The following is a 27,214-nucleotide window of genomic DNA, read 5'->3' as shown; positions in this document are numbered from 1 at the left end:
CGGAAGCGCACCATTACTAAGCACACTCGGGGGCTTCCCTGGTGGTCCAGTTGTTAGGACTCTGTGCTTTCACTGCTGGGGGCGCGGGTTCAGTCCCTGGTCAGAGAACTAAGACCCTGCAAGCTGCATAGCTTGGCCAAGAACAAAACAAAACAACCACGCACACATGGGCAGGAACAAGAGCGTCCCAGGGTTTCCGCTCTCCCATTACTAGGAGGGCCCAGGGAGAGCTGGCTGGCGTCCAGAGGTGGGGGGGTGGGGGTTGTTCCTGGAAGGGCCCTCCGGTCCCGAGAGCCGCCGATGCTGTGGGGGTCTCCAAGGCCCACACCTGCCCGCTGACCATTCTCCAGCCATCCGGGCACTCGGGCCATGTGGGGCTTGGCTGCCCTGTGGCAGTTGCTGGCTGGCTGCCTGAGCCGTTTCTGGGCCAGCCCTTCTGCGGGGTGTGGGTGCCCCTCCTCTCAGGGGTGGATGCCCCTCGTCTCAGGGGTGGGTGCCCCGCCTCCCAGGGGTGAACCACCCTCCCTTCCTGGCGACCCCAACTGACGCATACAGGCTTCATCTTCTGGGCCTGAGGTGTGCTGGGGACCCCAGGGGACTGGTCCCCTGCACTCCACCCTCACGGTACTGCACTCCTGGGGCCTCTGCGCCTGAGAGTTTTGGGGGCCCAGCAGTGCCCCCCATCTGCTGCCCACAGAGGCCTGGGGTGGGGGAGGGAAAGCATCTTCACGTGGTAACAGGGTCCCCAGGGGACTGAACGGACCCTCTTCTGAAGACCCCACTCCTCAGGGTCAGAGCCTGCAGCCTCTGCAGGGCAGCACACACCTGCCAACTCCTGCTCACCCACCTGCACCCACACTTTACTCCTCAACCACAGCCCAAGCCCTGGCCTCTGGCAGGTGCCAGACCTCTCTGCTGCTCGGCCACAGGATGGTGACTGAGTGGCTTCCCCACGCCCTGAACCCCACTGTCCTGAGCCAGGTGGACGGGGGTGGGGGGGTCGTGCTGTCCTTCTGGGGTGCAAGAGGGCTTTTCACCCCCAGGGCAGGGGGCGAAACCAGCGGCCCCCACGCTGGCTGTTACTCGGTGCCCTGCTGAGCCGGTCGGTGGGCTCGGGCTCTGTCACCAGGGCTGTGTCCAGTCCTCGGTGCAGTGCGCGCCTGCCCCCCGCCCCCAGCCCACCCCCCGCCCCGGGTGTGCGCGCCTGCCCCCCCAGCTTCCCCCCCCCCACCGGGTGTGCGTGCCTGCCCCCCTGCCCCCAGCCCCCGCCAGGTGTCCGCGCCTGCCCCCCCAGCACCCCCCCACCCCGGGTGTGCGCGCCTGCCCCCCGCCCCCAGCCTCGCCCCCGGGTGTGCGCGCCTGCCCCCAGGCGGGTCTGGGGGCTGCTCTGTGCTGGGTTCGTCCTTGGGACAGAGTTCAGGAGAAACAGTCCCTCTCTGTGGCCGTGGTCGTCATGGGAGTGGGAGGTGGTCTTGCCGGGGCGGGGCGGGGGTCTCAGTATCTGGCTCACCGGCCACAGACTTGGCGGGGGCAGTGATCAGCAACCCTCCACGGATGCTGGAGGGGCTGCACCAGTCATTGAGCCCCGCCCCGCCTCTGCCATTTATAAGAAGGGTTGCAGGAGGGTCTGCAACTCAGGGTCACACGGTTGGGGGGTGGGTGTGGCAGGAACACACCCTTCTGTGGTCAGTCCCGCTGTTTCCACAGGCCATGTGCTCGACCTTGGGGTGGACTCTGCTCCCGTCTGCTCTGAGTTCCGTCAGGGGCCCCGCCCAACGCGCCCAGCACCAAGTCCCACCAAGAAGCAAGGCTGGGAAATGGGTGGGAAGAGGGCTGCTCCCAGAGTTCCCGAGGACACAGGCGTCCACGCAGGGGCGCTCAGGACGCCCTGGGGGAACTTTACCGCCACGCCTCCCGTTTACATCGCCAACCGAGGTCTCCAGCAAACCTCCCCCACCCCACAGCAGAGGCAGGAAGTCTCCCGGGGTGACTGAGGCTCAGGGGTGAGCCCGGGCGCAGGGAACCCAGGTGGCCGGAGTCACACGTCCCCAGGGCGGCGCCCGGGGCGCCCCTCCTCTCCCCACCAGCCTCCCCAGGCCCCGCCCCGCCCGCCTGCCACCCGAGCGCTTGCTCCATCCTCTTACTTGTATGGCCGCAGCCCCCCACGCGCACCTGGGCATCATCGATTCTGAACGCCCAGCGCCCGGGCACGCCCACGTTGGTGGTGGTCTCCACCTCCGCCATGTCCGCCGTGCGCGAGCCGGGGATGCTGAAGTAGCGCCGCCCGTCTCCCGCGTTGAAGCCGGCCTGGGGGCGGGTTTGGAGAGGGGGGCGGGGGCGGGCTGGGTCTGCATGTCTCCCCAAAGCTCCCAAGGCCCACCTCCCGCGCGGTGGCCTCGAGCTGGGAGCACTAAAGGGTCAGGCGTGTCCGCGCCCCCCTGCGTCCCAGCCGGTCCCGCCCTAACCCGTGGCTCCTCCTGCGCTGACCTTGCGGGGTCCTGGTCCCGACAGCTCCCCCCACCGCCCTTCCTGCTCACTCCTGGGCTTCTGGGCCTCGCCTGGGGCCAGGGGCCAGTGTGATCTTAGAAGAAAGTGGAGTGCCGGCAGGGGGCGCGGAGCGCTCCCAGACCCTGGGCGGCGCACTTGACCGCCCTCCACGCCTGGGATGTTCTGCTGGGCACTGACCCTCAGAGCAGGGCCGCGGCCAGGCCACCCGGGCGCAGCCGGGCACACAGAGCTGTCCCGGCGGCAGCTAGCGCTGTCAGGCTGGCCGTGTGCGCCCGGAACGCTTCCTCGGTTCCGGCCGTGAGAGGCTCTGCCCTGGCTGTGTGTGCGGGGAGGGCCATCTACCTGCCTCTCCGGCTCGTGACAGACCTGGCGGCGGGGAACGGGGCCCCTACCTGGGCCGCTATGCCCCCCAGGCCGCTGGCGTCGCCCCCGCTGCTGGCGTGTGTGCCCGTGGTCCAGGTGATGGCCTCGTAGTTGAAGATGGTGAAGGAGAGCTTGCCGTCCGTGATGAGCACCGTCTGGAACGTGTTGACCTGCCAAAGATGGGCCTGAGCGCGGCCCCACCCATGGCCTCGCCACAAGGTGGCGGCCCCCTGGTCTGCCCCCCAGGTCTGATGCCTGGGGAGGGCGTAAGCCCACGAGGGGTGTGGGGGCCCACAGCCCCGGGAGCAGACCCTGTGCCTGCGGGCCTGGGGGCACTGAGGGGCCGTGCCTGCTTGACCACAGCCACAAACCAGCGCGTGTGGAGTGGGCAAACAGGTAAAAAGAAAAAGGGGAAATGAGGAAAAGCGGTTTTAATCATTAATTTTTTTGATTTTCATGGAATCCTCCTCCATGAAAACATACATAAGAGCTTCTATTTCAGATTGGGCAAAGGGTGAAACTGTTTAAGAAAAGATCGTGGGACAAATAGGAAACACTGAGAAACAATTAAATCAGAGCTTTACATCACTTATTTAGAAAAATAAATCCCAAATCAAGTAAGGTTTTAAATGAAACCATTAGCACCCTGGGAGAAAATATAGGCAAATATGTAGAGCATCTCGGGAAAGGACTTCTAAGCCTGATGGTGGTTAACTGCAAAAACCAAAAAGGAGATTTATACATTTGACTTCAAAAAGTGTCATAAGGCCAAACCAAATGACAAACAGTGAATTGAAAAATGTTTTTATAATACACGTGGCAGAAGCACTAGTGGTGTCTTTAATTCAACTAGAACTTCCTTGAATCAACAAGAAAAAGAACAAAAACATTACAGAAAAACTGGCTAGGGTATGAACAGAAACATCACAATAGAATGCAAGTAGCCGATGATTCACCATTGCTAGAAATCCCTGTATGGCTGGCAGGCAGGGAACAGTAGTGTGTGTGGCAGGGCTGCGGCACGTCACTCAGCTGTGGCTTTCGCGAGCGTGACTGGGCACGATTTTAGGGGAGATTAGATTTCTGTGGGCAACCATTTCCCTTCTGGCAACGGGTGCAGGATCTGACTTCACGACCCACTGGGGGCTGTGTAGCACCCTTGGGGGCCACCTGAGGGCAGGTGCTGCCACGCTGGGGGGCATGCAGGCGGGGAGCCCCACGGTGAAAGGTGACATGGAGACCGAGTGCTTGCCTTCAGGAAGGCAGACTTAGTGCTAGGCCTCGGAAGTCAGGGAGGAGATGGACGGCTGCTGGCTGGCGTGGGGGGAGGTCTGGGGGGCAGAACCCCGGCTGGTGAGAGCAGTGGAGGGGCTCTGTAGGCTGGGAGGCCCAGGCCTCTGAGGAGGATGAGGCCATGCCTGAAGCCGGACTGCCACTTTCTGTGGATCCACCTGCTCCTGCAGCTGCCCCTGGGGAGGAGGGCTTCCTGTTTCCCAGCTCCCAAACTAACTTCCATCCCAAGCCCAGAGTCTCGGGTCCCTGTCTCACAAGGCAATCATTTTGAAACAGACACCACTGGGTTTGCAAAGAGGAGAATGTCCGCTCAGCAGGGACCCTGGGCGCCTCCTTCGTCCCAGGCGGAGAGGTAATAGATAAAATGACTCTGCGGAGGTGAAACTGTAACCAAACACGTAGAAGAACACAGAATGCAGAGTGCCTGAAGGAAGCACTCACAAAGCAGCACAGTCTAGGTGGTTCCGTTTATTCGCTATCTTGTGGGTCTGTACACAACAGCACACACGGAATGGTTCTGCCCTGCTGGCGGGGTTGTGGGTTCTTTTCCTTTCCTTTTTGTTAAAAAGACATTTTTCTTACAAACTAGTGATGAGAAAAAACAAAGGAAGTATAGAAATGTTAATAGGCCCTTTGTAAACAGAAGTTCACGCATGTGAAATTTCTTTTGTAGTAATGTTTACAGAAAGAGCCCACATTTCCTGACTCACCATCATAGTCCTGTTAAAACCCCCAACAGACCATCCACAGCCCGAGTATGTGAGCTGCTGTGTCGGGGCACTTGGCCTTTCCCTGGATGTGGGTGGTTTCCAGGTGGCCAGGAAGGTCCTGGCTCTGCCGTCCTCCAGCCTGGCCCTGTGACCTCGGCAGGTGGCTTCTGTCCCTGAGCCCCACTGTCCCCTCTGGGCATGGCATGGGGATGACATCTGGCCCAGCCCAGCAAGGCAGGGGCCTGGAGGGAGACCCTGGGCCCCAGAGGGATGTCCTCCCCGCCCCAGGACGGAACACTCACGGGGGAAGACGCGCTGCCTCCGAAGAAGGTCACGCGGTACCAAGTGGCTACGAACACCCAGGTGGCTGAGAAGCCCGGGAGCTCGGGAAAGTAGCGCCTGATGTCCTCCGTAGCTCTGTGCAGTGTGGCCACATCCGTGGCCTCCCGGTAGTACACGTCCCCTGCTCGCCGGTTGTCCACGTCCGCCCAGAAGGCTGCTACCACGCAGCGGTCCTTGGCGATGGGGAAGGCCACTGGGGTGAACTGAGAAACCTCCTTCAGGAAGGAGATGATCCCGTTGTTGTTCACCTGTTGGGGCAGAAAGTGAGAGGGGGGCCAGTTGGGGCCTCCGAGCCTCAGCCACTGGGTGCCCCTGAGGCTGAGCCAGCCTTGGGCGGGCATTTCTAGGATGGCCCGACAGTTCCTGGTTCCTGACCTGGGGTCCCCAGGCCTGTTCCATCCCCTCCTGGGGCGCAGGCTCTGACCTGTTTGCGGTTGATGGTGCCCCGCCTGGGGCTGTCAGCGTGGGGTGGGGAGCCTCCAGTGTGTGCCCTGGCTTTGGGAGGGTGGGGGGCTCAGACCTGCCCAGTGGCCCTAGCTCTTTAGTCCCACTCCCGACAGGGGCTTCAGAAGGGCAGGGCAGACTCTGAGCAGGTCTGCAGGGGTGAGCAGGAGGCCAGGGGTGGGAGGGCCTCAATGGCCAGATGGGGATGCCTGTGCTCAGGACTCCTCACAGTGGACACAGGAGGTGGAGCGGCGTCCTTGTGGTCGGACACAACAGGGTCCTGCGCTAACCCCACCTCCTCCAGCTCTGTGGCCAGCAGGCAGGTTAGCCTTGCCTCTCTCTGCTCTGGCTTTTCACCTGCAGGATGGTGTGAATCCTGAACTGGCCTCACAGGCTGGGCTGGACAAGATGAGGGAATTAATGACCACAGAGTCTGCTGTCAACCCTCATGACCTGTCCTGGGAAACTGAGGTCAGAACTGTGTTTTTAGAAACAACACTTGGGGTGAGGGCAGGCTCTGTAATCCACATCAACGAAAAATGCAGATAAATACACCTCGGAAAGGCAACAAAGAGTGAACAAGGGAACGTGTTTCGATTCCAAGTTTCAGACAAGGAGAGACTGGAGGTGAGCCAGTATTGGAAGTGAGTGCATCTGCAGGTGTAGACGCAACAGAGGCAAGCCGCAGCTGGAGCTCTGCAGCCTCACGGAGGGAAAGGGAAACATGTCAAACCTGAGAGCTCGCTCGAGGTGAGGAATCTGGTAACCCCCACATGAGGCCGGGGTCGCTAAGGCCTCTGTCATGGTCAGGGTTAACCCAGAGTAGATGGTCCCCATGCCGGCACTCACTCCACCTCTCCAACACGTGGGCCAGCCAGGCACTGCAAGCCCGGGGCTTAGATTAAGGCAGCTTCTGACTGGGAACCAGGTTCTTGGCAGGAGTAAAGAAAAACTCTGCCTGGAGGAAGATGGCATCATCTGAGGCCTCGAGTTACTCCGACCATCAGGCGTGCAAAGAAGTGAGACACTGCTAACAGGAATAAGCAGAAGGAAGAGAAACAGCAGACACTGGAATTATCAGACACAGACTCTAAACTTGCAAACTTTGCTATATTCAGAGAAATAGAGAATAGCCAAAATAATCTTGAAAAAGAAGACCAACATTGCAGGATTTACACTTTCTGATTTCAAGACTGACTGCAAAGCTACAGTAATCAAAACCATGTAGCACAGGCATAAAGACAGGCAGATAGATCAAGGAGCAGCATAGAGGGCCCAGAAAGAAACCCTCACATGTGTGGTCAAGTGAGTTTCAGCAAGGCTGCTAAGACCATCTGATGGAGAAGATGGTCTTTTCAACAAACGGTACTGGGAAAACTGGATATTCTTATGCAAAAGAACGAAATTAGATCCCTCTCTAACACCATTACAAAATTAATTGAAATGGATCAAGGGTCTAAATATGAGCTAAAAATATAAAACTCGTTAAGAAAATGTAGGGCTAAAGCTTCATGACATTGGCTTTGGCAATGACCCCAAAGGCACAGGCAACAAAAGGAAAAATAGACAAACTGGAATTCATCAAAATTAAAAACATTTTGTGCATCAAAAGATACTATCAGCACAGTAAAAAGGCCACCCACAAAACAGAAAAATATTTTCAAATAATATATTTAATAAAGCAGGAATAAAGTAATGAAGGTAAAATTAAAACTTACTCTTAATTGATCTAACAGACAACAGTTTGTCTAAAATAATAATACCAATAATGTATTCAATCATATAATATGTAAAAGGTATGACAGCAATGATTCAAAGGAGGGGGGATGATTAGTATTATGTTGTTGTTACAAAGGCATTCACACTCCCTGAGAAGTACTGTAGTGTTATTTGAACATATACTGGGATTAGTATACTGGGATTAGTTGTCTTAAAGTAATTAAACAAAGAAGTCACTAGACTGAGGTGGCTCTAATGTCTTGGCAGCCTATGTAAGCAAACCAAAACCTAAGGATGGCTCAAAATCTGCAAATAACACAATGTGATACATTGTGTTAATAAATTGAGGAATAAAAATCATATGATCATCTCAGTAGATGCAGAAAATGCTTTTGACAAAATTCAAGACAAGGAATGCCACTCTCCCCATATTATTCAATACAGTATTTGGAAGTCTTAGCCATAGCAACCAGACAAGAAAAAGAAATAAAAGGAATTCAAATTGGAAAGGAAGAAGTAAAACTGTCACTGTTTTCAGATGACATGATACTATGTATTAGAAAATCCACAAAAAACAATTAGAACTAATAAATTAATTAAAGATGAAAGTTACAAAATTAATATACAGAAATCTGTTGTGTTTCTATGCACTGACAATGAGCCATCAGAAAGAGAAATTAAGAAAACAATCCCCTTTATAGTTTCATCAAAAAGAATAAAATAGGCAGGAATAAATCTAACCAAGGAAGTAAAAGACTTGTAATATGAAAACTATAAGACATTGATGAAAGAAACTAAAGACAACACAAACAAATGGAAAGACATACTGTGCTTATGGATTGGAAGGATTAATATTGTTAAAATAACTATACGACCCAAGGGAATCTACAGATTCTGCAATTCCTATCAAAACAGTAAAGGCAAATTTCACAGAACCAGATCACATAATTCTAAAATTTGTATGGAAACACAAAGGGCTGTGAATCACCAAAACAATCTTGGAAAGAGCAAAGCTCTAGGTTTCAAACACCCTGGTTTCAAACTACACTACAAAGCTACAGTAATCAAAACAGGATGGTACTGGCACAAAAGCAGACACTTAGGTCAATGGAATAGAATGGAGAGTGCATAAATAAATCCACACGCATAAGGTCGATTAATCTACCACAGAGGAGGCAAAATATAGAGAAAAGACAGCTTCTTCAATAAATGATGCTGGGAAAACTAGACAGCTACATGCAAATGACTCAAACTGGACCACTTTCTCACACCATATATAAAAATAAACTCAAAATGAATTAAAAATTTAAGTGTAGAACCTGAAGCCATAAAACTCCTAGAAGAAAACATAGGCAGTATACTCTCTGACATCAGTCTTAGCAGTTCTTTTCTGACTCTGTCTTCCCAGGCAAGGGAAACAAAAGCAAAAATAAACAAATGGGACTTAAGCTAAAAAGCTTTTGCACAGCAAAGGAAAATATCAGCAAGATGAAAAAGCAGCCTACTGAATGGGAGAAGATACTTGCAAGTTGTACATCCAACAAGGGGGGTTAATATCCTAAATATAAAAAGACCTCATGACTCAGTGTTGAAAACAATCAAACAAAAAAGAAAACCAGAAAAAAAATGGGCAGTGGACCTGAATAGATATTTTTTAAAGAAGATATACAGATGACAAGTAGACACATGAAGAGATGCTCAACTTCACTGATAATCAAAGAAATTAAAACCAAAATGAGATATCACATCACACCTGTCAGAATGGCTATTGTCAAAAACACAAATAAAACATATTGTTGCGGATGTGGAGAAAAGGAACCCATGTGTACTGTTGCTGGGAATTTAAATTGATGCAGCTACTATGGAGAACAGTATGGAGGTTACTCATAAAATTAAAAATAGAATTACCATATGATCCAGCAATTACACTTTTGGGTATTTTCCCAAAGAAAACAAAAATACTAATTTGAAGATAATGCACCCTATGTTCACAGCAGCAGTATTTACAATAGACAAGATAATGGAAGCAAACTAACCACTAATAGATGAATGGATAAAGAAAAGGCGGATATATATGTAATTGAATATTACTAAGCCATAAGAAAGCATGAAACTTTGCCATTTGTTACAACATGGATGGACTTAGGGGGTATCATGCTAAGGGAAATAGTCAGATGGAGAAGACAATATAGTATGATTTCACTCGTATGTGGAACTTAAAAAAAAAAAAAAACAAACAAACGAACAGAAAGGGTCAGACTCGTGGAGAACAAATAGGTGTTTGCCAGAGGGGAGGGGTGGTGGGACAGTGAGCAACTTAGGTGAGGGAGACTAAGGGGAGGTGCAGATTTCCACTACAAAATAGTGCGTCACAGAGACGGGTGTATAGCGTGGGGGATACAGTCAGCACTAGCGTGGTAACGTGGTGTGGTGACAGATGGTAACTACACTTATCGTGGTGGTCATTTTTTAATGTACAGAAATAGTGAATCACCGTGTTGCATATGGAAGTAACACTGTTGTAGGTCAATCATTCAATTAGAAACACACACACACAAGCCAGAAAGGGTGGGAGACAAAGTGGGAACAAAGAACCAAGGTAACAAACAGAAAATAGTCACAGACGTGGTAGGTATTTAATACCTGTGCTAACCATATAGCTAACCATATCTGTGATCACTCTGAAAATCAATAGTCTAAAAGCACCAGTGAAAAGACAGATTGTCAGAGTGGACCAAAAAACAAGACTCAACCATAAGTTGCCTACAAGAAACTCACTTTAAATATGAAGACCCATATAGATGAAAGGTAAATGGATGGGGAAAGTTATATCATGCTAACACTAGTCAACAGTAAGCAAGAGTTGCTATATTTATTCCAAACAGATCTGACTTCAAAGCAAGCATAGTTATGAAGGATAAAGAATGGCATTCCATGATGATAAAAGGGTCAATTCTCCAAGAAGACATAACAATCCTTAATGTGTGTACACCCAGCAGCATTGAACTACACAGGCAACAGCTATCAGAGTTTCAAGGAGAAATGGACACGCCCACCATATAGCTGGGGGTTTCAACACTCCTCTACCAGAAATGGATGGATCTGGCAGGCAGAGAATCAGAAATGACATAACCAAACTCAACAACGCTATGAAAGTTAGATATAATCAACATACCACTTCCCCAAACAACAGCAGAATACACATTCTCCTCAAGTTCACAAGGAGCATTCACCAGTGTTCACAGACCACATCCATGGCCGTAGAATGCACCTTAAAAAACTGAAAAGCATAGAAATTCTACATATCTGCTCTCATACCGCACTGGAATTAAACTAGAAATCAATAGCAAAAATAACTGGAAAAGCCCCAATTACATGGTGGTTACACAACACCCTTCTAAACATCACATGGGGCATTAAGAATGTCAGGAGAAGTTAAGAAATATTTGAGCTAAATGAAAATAAAAATGTAATTTATCAAAAATTGTGAGATGCTGTGAAAGCAGTACCAAGAGGGAAATTTAGAGCCCTAAATGTGTATTAGAAAATAAGAAAAGTCTAAAATCAATAATCTAAGTTTCCCCCTTTGGAAGCTAGAAAAAGAAGAGCAGATTTAATCCAAAAAAGCAGAAGAAAAGAAGTAATAAGAATGACAGGGGAAATCAATGAAATTGAAGATGGGTGATCAATTTAAAAAATCAACAAAGACAAAAGCTGGCTCTTTGAAGAGATGAATAAAATTGATAAGCCTCTAGCCAGGCTATCTATGAAAAAAAAAGACAAATTACAGATATGAGAAATTACAGATATGAGAAGTGAGAGGGTATTAGTACAGATGCCAGGGAGATTGAAAGGATAATAAAGGGATGGGGGCTTCCCAGGGGCACAGTGGTGAAACAGAGCAAAACAGAACAGAACCAAGAAGCCATCCACCTCCCAGTGCAGGAGGTGCAGGAGATGTGGGCTTGGTTCCTCGGGGGAGGAGTTTCCACGGGGGAGGTAATGGTAACCCATGCCAGGGTTCTTGCCTGGGAAATCCCATGAACAGAGGAGCCTAGCAGGCTACAGTCCATGGGGCCGCAAAGAGTTGGACATGACTGAGCACACACACACACACAATGTGAAAAAAAATCTATGACCATACATTTGATTTAGAAAAGGCAGAGAAACTAGAGATCAAATTGCCGACATCTCTTGGATCATAGAGAAAGCAAGGGAAATCCAAAAAAAATCTGCTTCTGCTTCATTGACTATGCTAAAGCCATTAACTGTGTGGATCACAACAAACTGTGGAAAATTCTTAAAAAGATGGGACTACCAGTCCCTCTTACCTGTCTCCTGAGAAACCTGTATGCAGGTCAAAAAGCAGCAGTTAGAGCCAGATATGGAACAACAGACTGGGTTCAAAATTGGGAAAGGAGTATGACAAGGCTGCATATTGTCACCCTGCTTATTTAACTTATATGCAGAGTACATCATGCGAAATGCCAGGCTGGATGAATCACAAGCTGGAATCAAGACTGCTGGGAGAAATATCCAACAACTTCAAATATACAGATGATACCACTCTAATGACAGAACATGAAGAGGAACTAAAGAGCCTCTTGATGAGGGTGAAAAAGGAGAGTGAAAAAGCTGACTTGAAATTCAACATTCAAAAAAGATCATGGCATCTGTTCCCATAATTTCATGGCAAACAGAAGAGAAGTGGAAGCAGTGACAGATTTTGTCTTCTTGGGCTCCAAAATCACTGCAGACGGTGACTGCAGCCATGAAATTAAGAGATGCTTGCTTCTTGGAAGAAAAGCTACAAGAAACCAAGACAGCATTTTAAAAAGCAGAGACATAATTTGGTCAACAAAGGTCCATCTAGTCAAAGTTATGGTTTTTCCAGTAGTCGTGTACAGATGTGAATGTTGGACCATAAAGAAAGCTGAGTGCTGAAGAATGGATGCTTCTGAATTGTGGTGCTGGAGAAGACTCTTGAGAGTCCCTTGGGCAGCAAGAAGATCAAACCAGTCAATCCTAAAGGAAATCAACCCTGAATATTCATTGGAAGGACAATTGCTGAAGCTGAAGCTTGAATACTTTGGCCACCTGATGTGAAGAGCCAACTCATCAGAAAAGACCCTGATGCTGGGAAGGACTGGGGGCAAGAGGAGAAGGGGACACAGAGGATGAGATAGTTGGATGACATCATCGACACAATGAGTTAGCTCCAGGAGATGGTGAAGGACAGGGAAGCCTGGCGTGCTGCAGTCCATGGAGTCGCAGAGAGTCGGGCATGACTTAACAACTAAACAACAACAACAAATTTGATAACAACAAATTTGGTAAGGTAAAATGGACTGATTCCTTGAAAGACACAATCTGCCAAAGCTCACACAAGAAGAAATAGACAATCTGGATTGGCCCATGTTTATTAGAGAGATTTAATCAATGATGACAGCCTTCTCCAGTGGAAAGCACCAAGCCCAGGTGAGTGCACTGATGAATTCTCCCAAACATTTAAGAAAAAATGATACAAATTTTCTACCATCTCTTTCAGAGGATAGAAGCTGAGGTAATGGCTAAGTTATTCTATGAGGCCAGCATCAGTCTAAGATCAAAACTAGACAGAGACACTTCAAGAAAAGAAAATTAGAGACCAATATCTCTTATGGATATAGATATAAAAATCCTCAACAAAGTATTAGCAAATCAAATCCAACACTGTATAGGAAGAATTATATACCACAACCATACCTGGGATTTATCTCAGGTATGCAAGGTTGGTTTGACATTCAAAAACCAATTGATTTGATCGACCACATTAAGAGGCTCAAAAAGAAAAATCACACGATCATATTAATAGAGGCATGAAAAGCATTTGTCAAAATCCAGCGCCCATTCATGATAAAGACTTTCAGTAATCTAGGAAGATGGGGAACCTCCTCAACTTGATAAAGATAAAAAACATCTATAAAAAACCTGCAGCTAACATCATATTTTCTGGTGAGAAACGAGACATTTTTCCACTAAGATAAGGTACAAGGCAAGGATTTCCCCCTCACCAATCCTTTCTGGCATTGTTCTGGAAGTTCTACTAATGCAATAAATAAAGGAAATAAAAAGTTCAGCTCGGTGAAGGCTAGTATCAAGAGAGTGGGAAGAAAAGCCTGACTTGGAGAGAATATTTGCAAACATGATAAAGATTTATTCAAAATATACAAAGAACTCTCAGAACTCAACAGTGAGAAAACAAACAACCTGGTCAAAAACCGGGCCAGAAGTCTTACAGACCCCTCAACCAAAGTAGATGTGCAGGCAGATAAGCATGTGTAAAAGAGGCTCCACCTCGTAGGTTATCAGGGAAATGCACATCGGAATAGCAGTGAGACAGCGCTGCACACCTCAGCACGGCCAGAACCCAGAACACTGCCAGCGCCAAGTGTGGGGGGGTGTGGGTGACAGAGTTCCCCATTCATTGCTCATGGTGCAACAAGGAAGCGACGCAGCCACTTTGGAAGACAGTTTGGCAGTTTCTTGGAAAACTAAACATACTCTTCCCACATGATCCAGTAATTGTGACTCTTAGAATTTAGCCAAGAGTTGAAAACTTTTGTCCACACAAATACCTGCACACTGACGTTTACAGCAACTTCACACATAACTGCCAAAACTTGGAAGCAACCAATATAGCCTTCAGTAGATGAATGAATAATTAAACTGTGGTCCATCTAGGCAACACAGTGTTACTCAGCACTAAAAAGAAATGAGCTATGAAATCATGAAAAAATACAGATGCAACCTACATGCATATTAAGTAAAAAAGTCAGTCTGAAAAGGCTACACACTATGTGATTTGAACTATATGACATTTTAGAAAAGGTAAAACTGTGGAGACAGTAAAAAGATCAGTGGTCGCCAGGGGTTGGGGGAGGGATGGAGGGAGGAGCACAGAGTGAAAACACTGTGTGTGACGCCGCATCGAGGGACACGCAGCACGTAACATCTGTCCAAATCCACAGGATGCACGGCGCCAAGACTGAACCTGAGTGCAAACTGCAGACTCTGGGTGATAACAATATATCCGTGTAGCTTCATCAGTTACAGCAAAGGTGCCCTCTGGTGGAGGATGCTGATAAAAGGGAGGTGGTCGACGAGGGGGGGCAGGGGGCATATGGGAAATCTCTGTACCATCCTCTCAATTTTTCTGTGAACTTAAAACTGCTGTTAAAAAATGGTCTTTAGAAAAAGACAACCCAATAAAGGAGGGCAAAGGGCTTGAATAGGCATTTCTCCAAAGAAGATATACAAATGCCTAATAACCACATGAAAAGATGCTCAGCATCACTAATTGTCAGGGAGGTGAAACTCAAAACCACAGTGAGAGGGACTTCGCTGGTGGTCCAGCGGCTAAGACTCTGTGCTCCCAATGCAGTGGGCCAAGGTTCAATTCCTGGTCAGGGAATTAAATCCCACCTGCCACAACTAAAGATCCTGCAGGCTGCAACTAAGATCCTGGTACAGCCAAATAAATAAAAAGAGAGAAATAAATAAAATATTGAAAAAAAGCACAGTTGAGATACTACTTCATAGCCACTACGATGGTGATCATGGGGGAAAAAGATCATAACAAATGTTGGTGAAGATGCGAAGAAACTAGAACCCTTACATACCCTTGGTGGCATGTAAAAGCATGCAGCCACTGTGGAAAATAGTATGGTTAAACATAGAATAAATGGTTAAACATAGAATAACTGCCCTAGCAATTCCACACCTGGGAATATATCTGTATTCATGCAAGAGAACCGAAAACATGTCCACACAGAAGTGTGTACACAGATGTCCACAATAGCACTATTAACAACAACCAAAGGAGCAAGCAGTCCAGGTTCACATCAATGAAGGAGTGGATAAATTAAAAATAAATGGAACATTTTTGGCAAATAAAAGAAATGAAGTACTGACACTGCCCACAACATGAGTGAACCTTGAAAACATTAAGTGAAAGAAGCCAGTCACAAAAGGCCGTGTGATTCGACTTATACAGAACATGCAGAATAGGCAAATCCATAGAAACAAAGTAGATTAGTGATTGCCCAGGTCGGGGCGTGCTAAGAAGCTGGGGGGTGGTAGCTCGGGGTGCAAGGTTGCTTTTGGGTTGAAGACAATATTCTAAGGGCAATCGTGGTGACAGACATACAGTTCTGAAAATACATGAAAAGCCACTGAATTGTAAGAGGGTGAATTGTAGGGCTGTTGTTCAGTCGCTAAGTCATCTCCAATTCTTTGCGACCCCATGGATTGCAGCACACCAGGCTCTGCTGTCCTTCACCATCTCCGGGAACTTGGTCAAATTCATGTCCATTGAGTTGGTGATGCCATCCTACCAACTCGTCCTCTGCCACCCACTTCTCCTTTTGCCTTTAATCTTTCCCAGCATCAGAGTCTTTTCTGATGAGTTGACTCTTCACATCAGGTGGCCAAAGTATTCACACTTCAGTTTCAGCATCAATCCTTCCAATGCATATTCAGGATTGATTTCCTTTAGGACTGACAGGTTTGATCTCCTTGCAGTCCAAGGGACTCTCAAGAGTCCATGGTCTCCAACACCATGGTTTGAAAGCATTAATTCTTCGGTGCTTAGCCTTCTTTATGGTCCAGCTCTCACATCCATACATGACTACTGGAAAAACGATATCTTTGACCTTATGGACCTTTATCGACAAAATGGATGTCTCTGTTTTTTAATACTCTGTCTAGGTTTGTCGTAACTTTCCTTCCAAGGAACAAGTGTAGATTTTAATTTCATGGCTTCTCTCACCATCTGCAGTGGTTTTGGAGCCCAAGAAAATTAAGTCTGTTACTGTTTCCACTTTTCCCCCTTCTATTTGCCATGCAGTGATGGGACCGGATGCCATGATCTTAGTTTTCTGAATGTTGAGTTTCAAGTCAGCTTTTTCACTTTCCTTTTTCACTTTCATGAAGAGGCTCTGTAGTTCCTCTTTGCTTTCTGCCATTAAGGTGGTGTCATCTGCATATCTGAGGTTACTGATATTTCTCCCAGCAATCTTGATTCCAGCTTGAGCTTTATCCATCCCAGTGTTTCGCACAATGTATTCTGCATATAAGTTAAATAAGCAGGGTGACAATATACAGCCTTGATGTACTCCTTCCCACTTTGGAACCAGTCCATTGTTGCATGTCCAGTTCTAACTGTTGCTTCTTGGCCTGCATACAGGTTTCTCAGGAGACAGGTAAGGTGGTCTGGTATTCCCATCTCTTTAAGAATTTTCCACAGTTTGTTGTGATCCACACAGTCAAAGGCTTTACTGTCATTAATGAAAGCAAAAGTAGATTTTTTTTGGAACTGGATTGCTTTCTCCATCATCCAGTGAATGTTGACAATTTGTTCTCTCGTTCCTCTGCCTCTTTGAACCCAAGCTTGTAATCTGGAAGTTCTCAGTTCATGTACTGCTTAAGCCTAACTTGAGGGATTTTGAGCATAACCTTGCTAACGTGTGATGAGTGTGGTTATATGGTAGTTTGAGCATTCTTTGGCATTGCCCTTGTTTGGGATTGGAATAAAAAAGAATGCTGGAGTGGGTTGCCATTTCATTCTCCAGTGGACCACGATTTTTCAGAACTCTTCACTACGACCTGTCTGTCCCGGGTGGCTCTGCATGGCATGGCTCACGGCTTCACTGAGTTACATGAGTCCCTTCAGGGGGTTTCCCAGGTGGCTCAGTGGTAAGGAACCCACCTGCTAATGCAGGAGACACGAAACACGTGAGGTGGATCCCTGGGTGGGAAGCTCCCCTGGAGGAGGGCATGGCAACCCACTCCAGTGTTCTTGCCTGGAGGAGCCCATGGACAGAGCAGCCTGGCGGGCTTCAGCCCCTGGCGTCACACAGAGTCAGGCAGGGCTGAGCGACTGAGCACACAGCTCAAGTCCCTCTGCCACAAGACTGTGATGCATGAAGGGAGAATTGTAGGGTGTGTGAATTACATCTCAGTGGTGAAGATGAAAGAGAAAGAGAGGTGAGGAGAGGGGGCAGGCAGGGGGCGGCGGCGGGCGGTGCTCCCGAGCATGGGCCTCTGGGGGCGGCCTTGCAGGGAGGGGGGAGGAGGGGCCGCCGCTCTGCCCGCCCCCTCGCGCCCCTGTGCTGGGGTGGAGGGCAGGTCCGCTGTGGGCCCCTAACTGCCGCGCTCCGGAGGGAACAGAAGATGCCAGGGTCCTGTTGCTGGGGCTTAGATGGGTTTGCAGCGGGGGCAGGACCCTGTGGGTGGATCTGGGCCACGTGGCCTCTGTGTGTGGAGTGGGATCTGTCGGGGAAGTGTCTGGGGTCTCCTCTGAAGGGCCCCGCATGTGCAGAGGGGCGGGCACGTGGCACAGACCCCTCCCACCCCGACCCCAGCGCCTGCAGCAGCAGGACTTGGAGCCGGGAGCCCAGCGCAGAGCCGCATCCTTGCCCTGCCCGAGTCAGCGCCCGCTGCATCCGGTGTAAAACTTGGGACACTGCCGCTCCCCGTGGGAGCTTGCAGGAGCGGCGCGTGACCCACGGGGTCTGTGACTCTGTCCCCCCCATCCCCCACTGGGACGGGCCGACTTGGACTGGACCACTGACAAGGGAAGGGCCAGCAGGGTGGGCGGCCAATCAGAAAGGGCCGGCTTGGGTTCGCCGCGCACAGCCGCCGCCGCCCTGGGGGCTCAGCCCCGCCCCAGCACCCGGAGCACAGCCCTGGCTTGGCGGGACCTCGAGTTCCAGGGGGTCCCCCTAAAGCCTGCCTGATTCACACACAGTCCAGCTAAGCTGGACCCGATGGCGTCCACTGGGGGGCAGCAGCCGTCCAGCCCCAGCCCACTCTGGGGAAGGGCGATGGGCAGACCCATCCCGCTCCAGCCCCGACTGCGGGGGTGCTCTGAGGGTGCAGACGCGCCAGGTTTGTCCTGACCCGCAGCGGGGGTGGGGCGGGGGTTTTTAAGGGTCTGCTGACTGCTGTGTGCAGGGCCAGACGGTGAACACACTCGTCTGGGGCCACGGTCTGCATCACACAGGCTTCACTGCTCCTTTGTTTTTACGGCCCTTTAAAAAGGCAAGCACAGTCTGAGCACCTGGGTCACACAGATGGCCTGGGCCGGGCTCCATGGCCGTGCTTCAGGGCGCCCGGCTGCGTTCCCACAAGTGCACACGCCGACTGGCTGCTCAGAGCCCTGGCGGCCACCACGTGCCCCGGGTCACTGCCCGACCTCGGAGAGGCCTGCAGCCCAGTGTCCTGGGGCGGCTGCCACTGGACCAAGGGGGCCCCTGCTGGGCCCATTGCCATGGCAACAGACCCCAGCTGCTGCTCTCATGACCCGGGCCCTCGGGCGGGTACCCAGGGGTGTCTGTTCTCTGACGGGACTGGTGGGGATGCCCCGAGGCCCTCCTGGGGCCAGAGACGTGGCCACCACCACGGACCCGGTGAAAGGAAGGGCTCTGCATTGGGCAGCAAAGCCACCGCCGCTCACCACGCCTGTGGGTGCAGACGCTGGCCCATCGTGGCCGGGGTGGGCGCTCACTACTGTCGACATGCTTCCATGACGATGCTGCCCTTCCAGACTCACCCGCCCGTTCTGGCCACGGCACTGCCAACATCCACCCCCTGGAACTCTGTGTGTGGCAGTGACAGGGGTGTCTCAGAGGCACCCCTGCCTCCGCAGAGGTTGGAGTCAGCGGTCCGATGGGCACCCCGCCTCCCCACCCTCTGAGGGAACCTGGTGTCACGAGCCCGTGGCCAGCCGCCTCAAGATCACCCCAAGGTCTTCTGCCCTGTCCACCCTGCCGGCCCTGTTTGCTCACAGAACGTGGCCCCAGGAAGGGTCTGGCTCTCTTTGGCTGCCCTCTGGGCAGGGGCCAGGGCAAAGGGTGGGGGGTGTCCCTCTCCCTGACCGCAGCACTGCCCAGCCTGGCTGGTGCCCTGCCGTGCAGCCGGCCTGCAGGGTCGGCGGGGTTCCGATGATCCTCTCTGCAGGATGACAGGGCTCCCGGTCATGGAGACACGGTCACTTGGCTGAGAATACTGAGTTGTTATCCGCAGGCCCTGGGGGCCGCTGAGGGGGATGTAAGGTGTCTGTTCAGTTCAGTTTAGTTGCTCAGTCATGTCTGAGTCTTTGCGACCCCATGGACTGCAGCACACCAGGCCTCCCTGTCTATCACCAACTCCCGGAGTTTGCTCAAACTCATGTGCATTGAGTTGGTGATGCCATCCAACCATCTCACCCTCTGTCGTCCCCTTCTCCCGCCTTCAATCTTTCCCAGCATCAGGGTCTTTTCCAGTGAGTCAGTTCTTTGCATCAGGTGGCCAAAGTATTGGAGCTTCAGCTTCAGCGGTGTCTGTAAATTTATACAAATGCTGCTGCTTCTGACCCTGAGCCCCCTGGGGAGAGGCCTGGGTGTGTGTGAGCAGCAGATGGCGGGGGGTGGGGGGGGTGCGGGTGAATTACGTGACCAGGACGGGCACACTGGCTTCGTGGCTGCTAAACCTGCTCCTGAGCGGGGACCTCTTGGCTCTGGGTGATGTCTTCCCACCCTAGATCCAGTGCTTGAAGCCCCCTGGAGTCAGGCAGCAATCGGCTGCCGACCTGCCTGTGCTGGGCTCGCGGCCCGTCTGCAAGCTCTGGAGATGGAGGGAGCTCAGGCCACACACTGCTCTGCGGCACCTGCCGCCCCGGTGCGGGCCCTGCCCCCACAGGAAACACGCTGGTGCGGCCTTGTCTCCATCCCCCGGGCAGGAACTCACACTTGGGCTGGGGGTCCGCTGTGTGTAGTGACTGAGGCCACAAGTGCTGGGCAACATGGCCTCGGTCCTTAGCCACACCAGTGGGCCAGGAGCTCGGAGTCAGGTCTAACAGACCCTGGACGAGAGCCGGAGTCCCCCCACATCTGCAGACAGGGACGGTAATGGGCGGATGGGCCGGGGGTCTGCCTGTGCCTGGGGGCTCCTCAGTGTAGGCCGGGAGTTGCCTCTGGGCCCTCCCGTGGCCTCTGTGATCCCTGGGGAGGGTGTCTGAGGTCAGCGGGCAGTCTGCACAGTCATGGGTCTTGGTGGACGGAGGCTTGGCCGTGGAGCACTCCAGCCTCTGTGGGATCCACGCACAGCTGGCTGCACCTGTCACCCGTGGCAGAAGCTCCTCCCACTGCTCGGAGTCCTGAGGGCAGCAAATCACCTGGATTCGGTCCTGGCCTCTGCTGGCCCAAAGAATCAGAGAGGCGGGCCGAATGGTAGACTTGGGTGGAAATCTGAGTTTGGCCCAGAGCCAGAGGGAAGATGTGCCATGAGGGAGGCGGTCTGCATGCTTTGCTTGTCCGCTCCCTGCCTGGGTTGGGTCTTGAGCTTGTCTTTGTAGAGATTGGCCTTGGACAAAGTGTGGTCTCCCCTGGGGACAAAGGCAGGCTTGCCCCAGAGAGGTGGAGCCCCCAGGCCCAGGGTTTCCTGGCTGTGATGCAAACCCACAGTCTGGGTTCCACCTGCCTGGGCCCCTCCGTGTGGCCTCGCGGGACCCGGAAAGCCAGGGACACCAGTGCGAGCCACATGGTGTGCTTGCTTCGCCATGGGTCCCAGCAGCCGCCTGGGAGCCGTGGGCCTCGGGCAGCCTCCAGGAAGCAGTGACAGGCTGATGCAGGCATGTCAGGAAAGTACCATCAAACCCCAGAGCTCAACAATTTTATGTTAATAACCTTGAAATTGTATATAAAGTGGATATTCCCCTGAGAAAAACAGCTTACCACATGTGAGTGGAAACAGACAACCTATTTTTTAATATATAATCATAAAGAAATCTAATTAGTGTTCAAAATTTTCCCACCAAGAAAGCTCTAGGTCCAGGTGGCAGCTCCAGTGAGTTCTACCAAACATCCAGGAGATAAGTCCAGAGGCGCACGGACTCTTCCAGACAGAAGAGCTCATTCTACAAGGCTTGTATGACCTTGATGGTAAAAGTTAACAAGGCCAGTCAATAATGGGCCAATCACACATATAAAGTCTGCTGAAATATTAATGCATTATTAGCAAAGTGAATCCAGCAATATTCTAAATTGGGTAAATAATTAATCATTATCAACTTGGATTTTTGTTAGGGATGCAAGTGTGCCTTTACATTAGAAAATATTAATTTAAATGACCAATTTAACAGATTAAATGTGAGAATCATATAGTCATCAATCACCTCTGTAGGCATAGAGATGGTATCTAGTAATAGCCAACATCCACATGTGATAAAAATTCCCCAAATATGAGAATAGGAATATGACTATCCCTGAGAATCTCCGGGCAAGAATACTGGAGTTGGTAGTCAGGGCTTCCTCCAGAGGATCTTCCCAACCCAGGGATCAAACCCACATCTCTCATGTCTCCTGCACTGGCAGACAGGTTCTTTACCACTAGCGCCACCTGGGAGGCCCATGAAGGGACATCCTAACCTGATAAAAGGGCATCTTGAGAGCAAACAGGAAGAAGCAACACGTTTAGTTGTGAAACTTGGGCCACTTCCTTTTTTGGGTCCTGCTAACAGTACACTACCTGTATCCTGCTGGATACAGGTATCCGGTCAGCACAGCAAGGTGAAAAATGAAACCAAGCGTAAAATGGTTAGGAATGAAGAAATGCCACAATCACCAGTTGCAAATGCCATGAACGCGAATGTGGAAAACCCAAAAGAATCTGGATAAGGTAGTAAAATTAATAAGAGGTTTGGTCTGGTTTTAACTATAATATTAGAAAAGGTAAGAGCTCAACTGGGATTCTGCATTAACAGAATGTTAGTAGAAGTAAGTAGAAAAGAAACGAAGTAAAGACACCATCTATGTAGGACAGAAAATATCAAGTCCTCAAGGATAAGTCAAACAAAAAACATGCAGGTCTTCCCTGCCATCAGTTCTAAAACTGTCCTAAAAATATCAGAGGCGATCTAAATAGACACAGAAATGGGCCCAAGCATGCGCACCTTCGGGCAAGGGGACACAGCCAAAGGGGCTGCTTTCCTTCCAGTGGAGTCACGTGCCTGCTTCATGTGTGCGTATGCAGGGGCACAGGTGTGAGCGACCAAGCCACACAGCAGTGAGGCTGTTGGGCGGTGGGAGGATGTCTGGAAATGTATTCATGCCTTGGGGTGAATTTTTAAAATAAGGCACAGAAACCTCTGAACTTAAAAATAAAGATGGATTCATTTACCATGTTAAACTCAAGTGTGTCTGTTCACCCAAGATACCACTATAGAGAGTGAAATAGGTGCAGGAAAAAAGGGAAAATCTATTTACAACACTTGTGACCCAGTGAAGATACAGAACTCTCATAAAGTAACATGAAAAAAGCAAACTCAGTAGAAAAGGGAAAAGACTTGGTGCATTTACAAATGAGGAAATCCAGTGCTCAGCCTCAGGAATAAAAAAGAACATCAGGACCGCATCTTCACCTGCCCACACCACTGGGTCAGGGTTGGAGTGGCAGGTGCACCCCTCTCCCTGCAGGGCCCACCCTTACACCAGCGCCCACGTGCACTTGCACACGTTCAGGGATTTTCGCAAACAGCACCAATAAGGATGGTCTAAAAGTAGGAACAACCCCAAAAGTCCACCGTGGTGAAACTGATGAACAACTTGAAGATGATCTATGTATTAATAATTAAAATATTAAATAATATATTTTAATTATCAGTTCAGTCGCTCAGTCGTGTCTGACTCTCTCGTGCCTGCCGCACTCCAGGCCTCCCTGTCCATCACCAACTCTCGGAGCTTGCTCAAACTCATGTCCATCGAGTCAGTGATGCCATCCAACCATCTCATCCTCTGTCATCCCCTTCTCCTGACTTCAGGTCTTTTCCAATGAGTCAGTTCTTCGCATCAGATGACCAAAGTATTTGAACTTCAGCTTCAGCATCAGTCCTTCCAATGAATATTCAGGACTGGTTTCCTTTAGGATTGACTGGTTTGATCTCCTTGCTGTTCAAGGGACTCTCAAGAGTCTTCTCCAACACCACAGTTCAAAAGCATCAATTCTCCGGTGCTCAGCCTGCTTTATAGTCCAACTCTCATATCCATACATGACTACTGGAAAAACCATAGCTTTGACTAGTCAGACTTTTGTGAACAAAGTAATGTCTCTGCTTTTTAATATGCTGTCTAGGTTGGCCATAGCTTTTCTTCCAAGGAGCAAGCATCTTTTATTTTCATGGCTGCAGTCACCATCTGCAGTGGTTTTGGAGCTCAAGAAAATAAAGTCTCTCACTGTTTCCATTGCTTCCCCATCTATTTGCCATGAAGTGATGGGACTGGATGCCACAATCTTCGTTTTTTGAATATTGAATTTTAAGTCAACTTTTTCAGTCTCCTCTTTCACTTTCATCAAGAGGTTCTTTAGTTATTCTTTGCTTTCTGCCATTAAGGGTGGTGTCATTTGCATATCTGAGGTTATTGATATTTCTCCCAACAATCTTGATTCCAGCTTGCGCTTCCTCCAGCCCGGCATTTCGCATGATGTTAAAGTTAAGTTAAACAAGTAGGGTGAGACTATACAGCCTTGGTGTACTCCTTTCCCGATTTGGAACCAGTCTGTTGTTCCATGTCCTATTCCAACTGTTGCTTCTTAACCTGCATATAGATTTCTTAGGAGGTAGGTCAGGTGGTCTGGTATTCCCATCTCTTGAAGGATTTCCCACAGTTTGTTGTGATCCACACAGTCAAAGGCTTTAGGGTAGTCAATGAACCAGAAGTAGATGTTTTTCTGGAACTCTCTTGCTTTTTCTATGATCCAACGGATTTTGGCAATTTGCTCTTTGGTCCCTCTTCCTTTTCTAAATCCAGCTTGAACATTTGGAAGTTCTTGGTTCACGTACTGTTGAAGCCTGGCTTGGATAATTTTGAGAATTACTTTGCTAGCGTGTGAGGTGAGTGCAATTGTGCAGTAGCTTGAATGTATTTTAATTGTAAATAGGTAGACAGAATATGGATGGAGGAACCTAAACAAGTTGGAGAAAGGCAGGTGCAGGACTACGACCTCAGCAGGGATGCGGGGGCGTGGTCAGGGCGAGTGTGCGGGTGGGCGGGGCGAATATGAAGGGCGTGGTCTTGGAGGGCGTGGAGAGCGTAGGGGCGTGGCGTGGCGCATGGGCGTGGCTGGCTGGCGGGGCCTGCGCTCAGAGCCCGCGTTGGGGCGGGTCCGGGCTCTGAGCCTGGGTGTACGTTAACGGAGTGGAGGGTGAGGAGCCGCGCTGCAGGGGGACGCAGTTAGGAGGACAGGAGGCGGCCGCAGGGTCCCGGGGTTGGGCCACCTGCCGGAGGACCTGCCCGCCCGCCCGGCCCGCATCCGGCACCCCTCGCAGCTGGCCCGGCCGCGGGGCTCCGCCGACGCTCCGCCTAGTCTCCTTCCTGCCTTTGAAGCCCGGGCTCAGGTGCGTGCGGCGTGTGCAGAGGCCTCCGGCCTGCCCGCCAGCACTTGGCCGCCTCCGGCTCCCTCTCGGGCCCGCCTCAGATGGCTGCCGCCCTCCCTACGGGGTGTGGGCCAGGAAGGAGGCAGAACAAGCCGGCCCTGTTCCGCTGCCAGGGCCCAGCAGGGCCGGGACCGCGGTGGGGAGGCGCGGGCCCCGTGCTGAGCGGCCAAGCCGCTGGCCAGCGCTCCCACCTGGACAGGGCAGTCCTCAGACTTCCTTTGTCCACAGAAGAACACCCCCGGGCGGGGCAGGGCCCGGGGGTGTGGGGGCCCCTGTGGGAGCCCCAGTCCACCCCCACCCTGTGTTTGCTCCCCTCAGGGACCTGCAAGTACAACCTCCACAAGATGTCAGTCTTATTTTCCTACTTGCGCTAGCACTTGGTGAAACACACAGCAGAGACAGAAAAACAGGAGAAAGGATGCGACCAGGACCCCCTGCGAGGGCCCGCACCGCCTCAGTCGCTGATGGATCAGAAACCCAGCATGGGCCTGGCCGTTTGCCGGGGTCCTGTACCCACTGTCTCTCAGGGCCTGAAGCCAGCGGGGTTGGCGGTCTGCCCGCTCCCCCCACCTTGGGGTGCTGGCAGAAAGGCAGGGAGACCCCCGAGGCAGAAAGGGAGCAGGACACTTGGGAGCGGCCTGCAGGACTTTGGCTCCGAAGCCCCTCCTGCCCCCCACTTCCCTGCAGTTCCTGACGTCCAGGGCCTCCCCGTGGCCACCCTCCAGTCTTCCCAAGCCCAGGCAGGCCTTGGGGGCAGTGCTGGCTTTGCTGTGCTTGCCCACAGTAGGGTCCTCCTCTCCTGGGGTCTAAGCACTGGCCCCCCGGGGTGGGGCTCGCTCCAAGGCTGCCCCGTTAAGGCGGTGTGGATGGAGCGGACCACGTGGGGCGAGCAGCCGCAGGTGCTGACTCCTCCCCTAGGACCCGGGCAGGCGAGGATCTTGGTGGGGGGAGTTGCCGGTCCCTTGGGACAGACCCAGGGCCATGTGCAGCAGGAAGGTGGCCCGTGGGGTGTGGAGGAGGCCTGCCCTTGACTGGGGGTGTTTGTGGCCAGGAAGGGGACTGACAGCAGGGCTGGCCCTCCCCGACCCAGGAGAAAGTGCAGAGACCGCCTGGTGGCATTTCCGACTTGGATAAAGTGGGGAAGGAGTGGAAATGTCCTGGAGACTCTCTCAGGCCACTTGCAGCTGGAAGTGTGAGACGTGTGTCTGGCTGGTCCCTGAGCTGGGCAGTTTGGGGCTGGCTGGAGCCACCCTTGCTGGGTAGGGGCTGCTCTGGGCTGGGCGGGCCGGCCTGGAGGGGAGCGGGGGTCCCGAGGCTGCAGCACCCAGCTCTGCAAACATCAGATCACAGAGGGCGGGGCCTCGGTTCCTGCTTTGACGTCTCCGCCAGAAATAAAACAATAAAGCCCCAAGGCCTTTTATAAGCTTGTTTTCAAAAATGTAGGCATGTCTTTTATTTCCTGGCAGCTTTCTGGGGAACCAGGATTCCTTCCACAAGCACAGCTGGGGACTGGGGTCCTGTTCACAGGACAACTGTGGGCCGGGCCCAGGGCTCTGGGCAAGGTGGGGCCCTGGCTACCAGAGCCCGCAGAGAAGAGGCTGGCCCTCCCTCAGCACCCCGTGTGCCGGGCGGGCCTCTCCTGGCCACAGGAGTGCCAGAGCGGCCTGAGGGGGCCGGAGCTGCTGCCATGGTACCAGGGTGAGGCCTGGGGGTGGGCAGAGGGCTGGCGTCAGGGCCTGTGGTGGGTGGGGGGTTGGAGAGAGTTCCCCAGAGGGTGGGTTGGAGGACAGCCCTCCCCCAGGCCCTCCTGGGCTGCACGCCCTGCCCCTCCTCCACTGTCCAGGCAGGGCCTCCCCGTGACTACCCTTTGGTCTCCTCCCGGGCCTCGTGGCCCTGCCTGTGGCCCTGAGCCCAGGCCTTTGAGCCCCTCCACCCGGGCGGCCTCTCCAGGAGGGCCAGGCCCTGTCCTGAGCCTCCAGCAGTCCTCACCGCTCCCCACCCCCCACGCCCCCCAGCAGACCACAGCTCCTGCTCCCCTCCCCCCCAGTAAAGCCACCTTCTTCCCTCACCTGTCATCCCTCAGCCAGGTGTCCCCCAGGACAAGATCCCAAGTCCCCGGGGGCCCTGGACACCACAGGGACAGCAGCCTGCACGCAGCACAGCCTGACTTTGCTGCCCTGAGCTCTGTGGCCCCCACCCCCACGTGTTGCCTCCAAGTGCAGACCCAGTGTCTCTGCTCCCACGCCCTGCCAGGCGCACTTGGGACAGCAGTCACTCCTCTGGGATCCCAGCCCCCACCTCCAGCAGGCCTCTGGGCTGCCTATGCATTGCCCCCGCAGCCAGGAGCAGGTGGCAGGGAATGTTTGAGGGCCCAAGGGGGCGT

At 51.8% G+C, this 27,214-nt stretch overlaps 1 protein-coding gene across 2 annotated transcripts in view; it reads right to left on the bottom strand.

Annotated features, from left to right (window-relative positions):
* Positions 1-27,214, bottom strand: part of SNED1 (sushi, nidogen and EGF like domains 1) — a 73,276-nt gene that overhangs the window by 40,236 nt on the left and 5,826 nt on the right. For both annotated transcript variants that reach the window (XM_043462203.1, XM_043462204.1), the window contains exons 2-4: positions 5,177-5,464; positions 2,901-3,041; positions 2,145-2,307 (exon numbers count right to left, since the gene is read on the bottom strand). In XM_043462203.1, coding sequence (XP_043318138.1) covers positions 2,145-2,307; positions 2,901-3,041; positions 5,177-5,464 — 592 coding nt within the window. The remainder of the gene's footprint in view (positions 1-2,144; positions 2,308-2,900; positions 3,042-5,176; positions 5,465-27,214) is intronic.

Source organism: Cervus canadensis, chromosome 2, assembly GCF_019320065.1.
Source record: "Cervus canadensis isolate Bull #8, Minnesota chromosome 2, ASM1932006v1, whole genome shotgun sequence".
NCBI classification, from domain to species: domain Eukaryota; kingdom Metazoa; phylum Chordata; class Mammalia; order Artiodactyla; family Cervidae; genus Cervus; species Cervus canadensis.
This window is presented reverse-complemented; position numbering and strand designations above follow the sequence as displayed.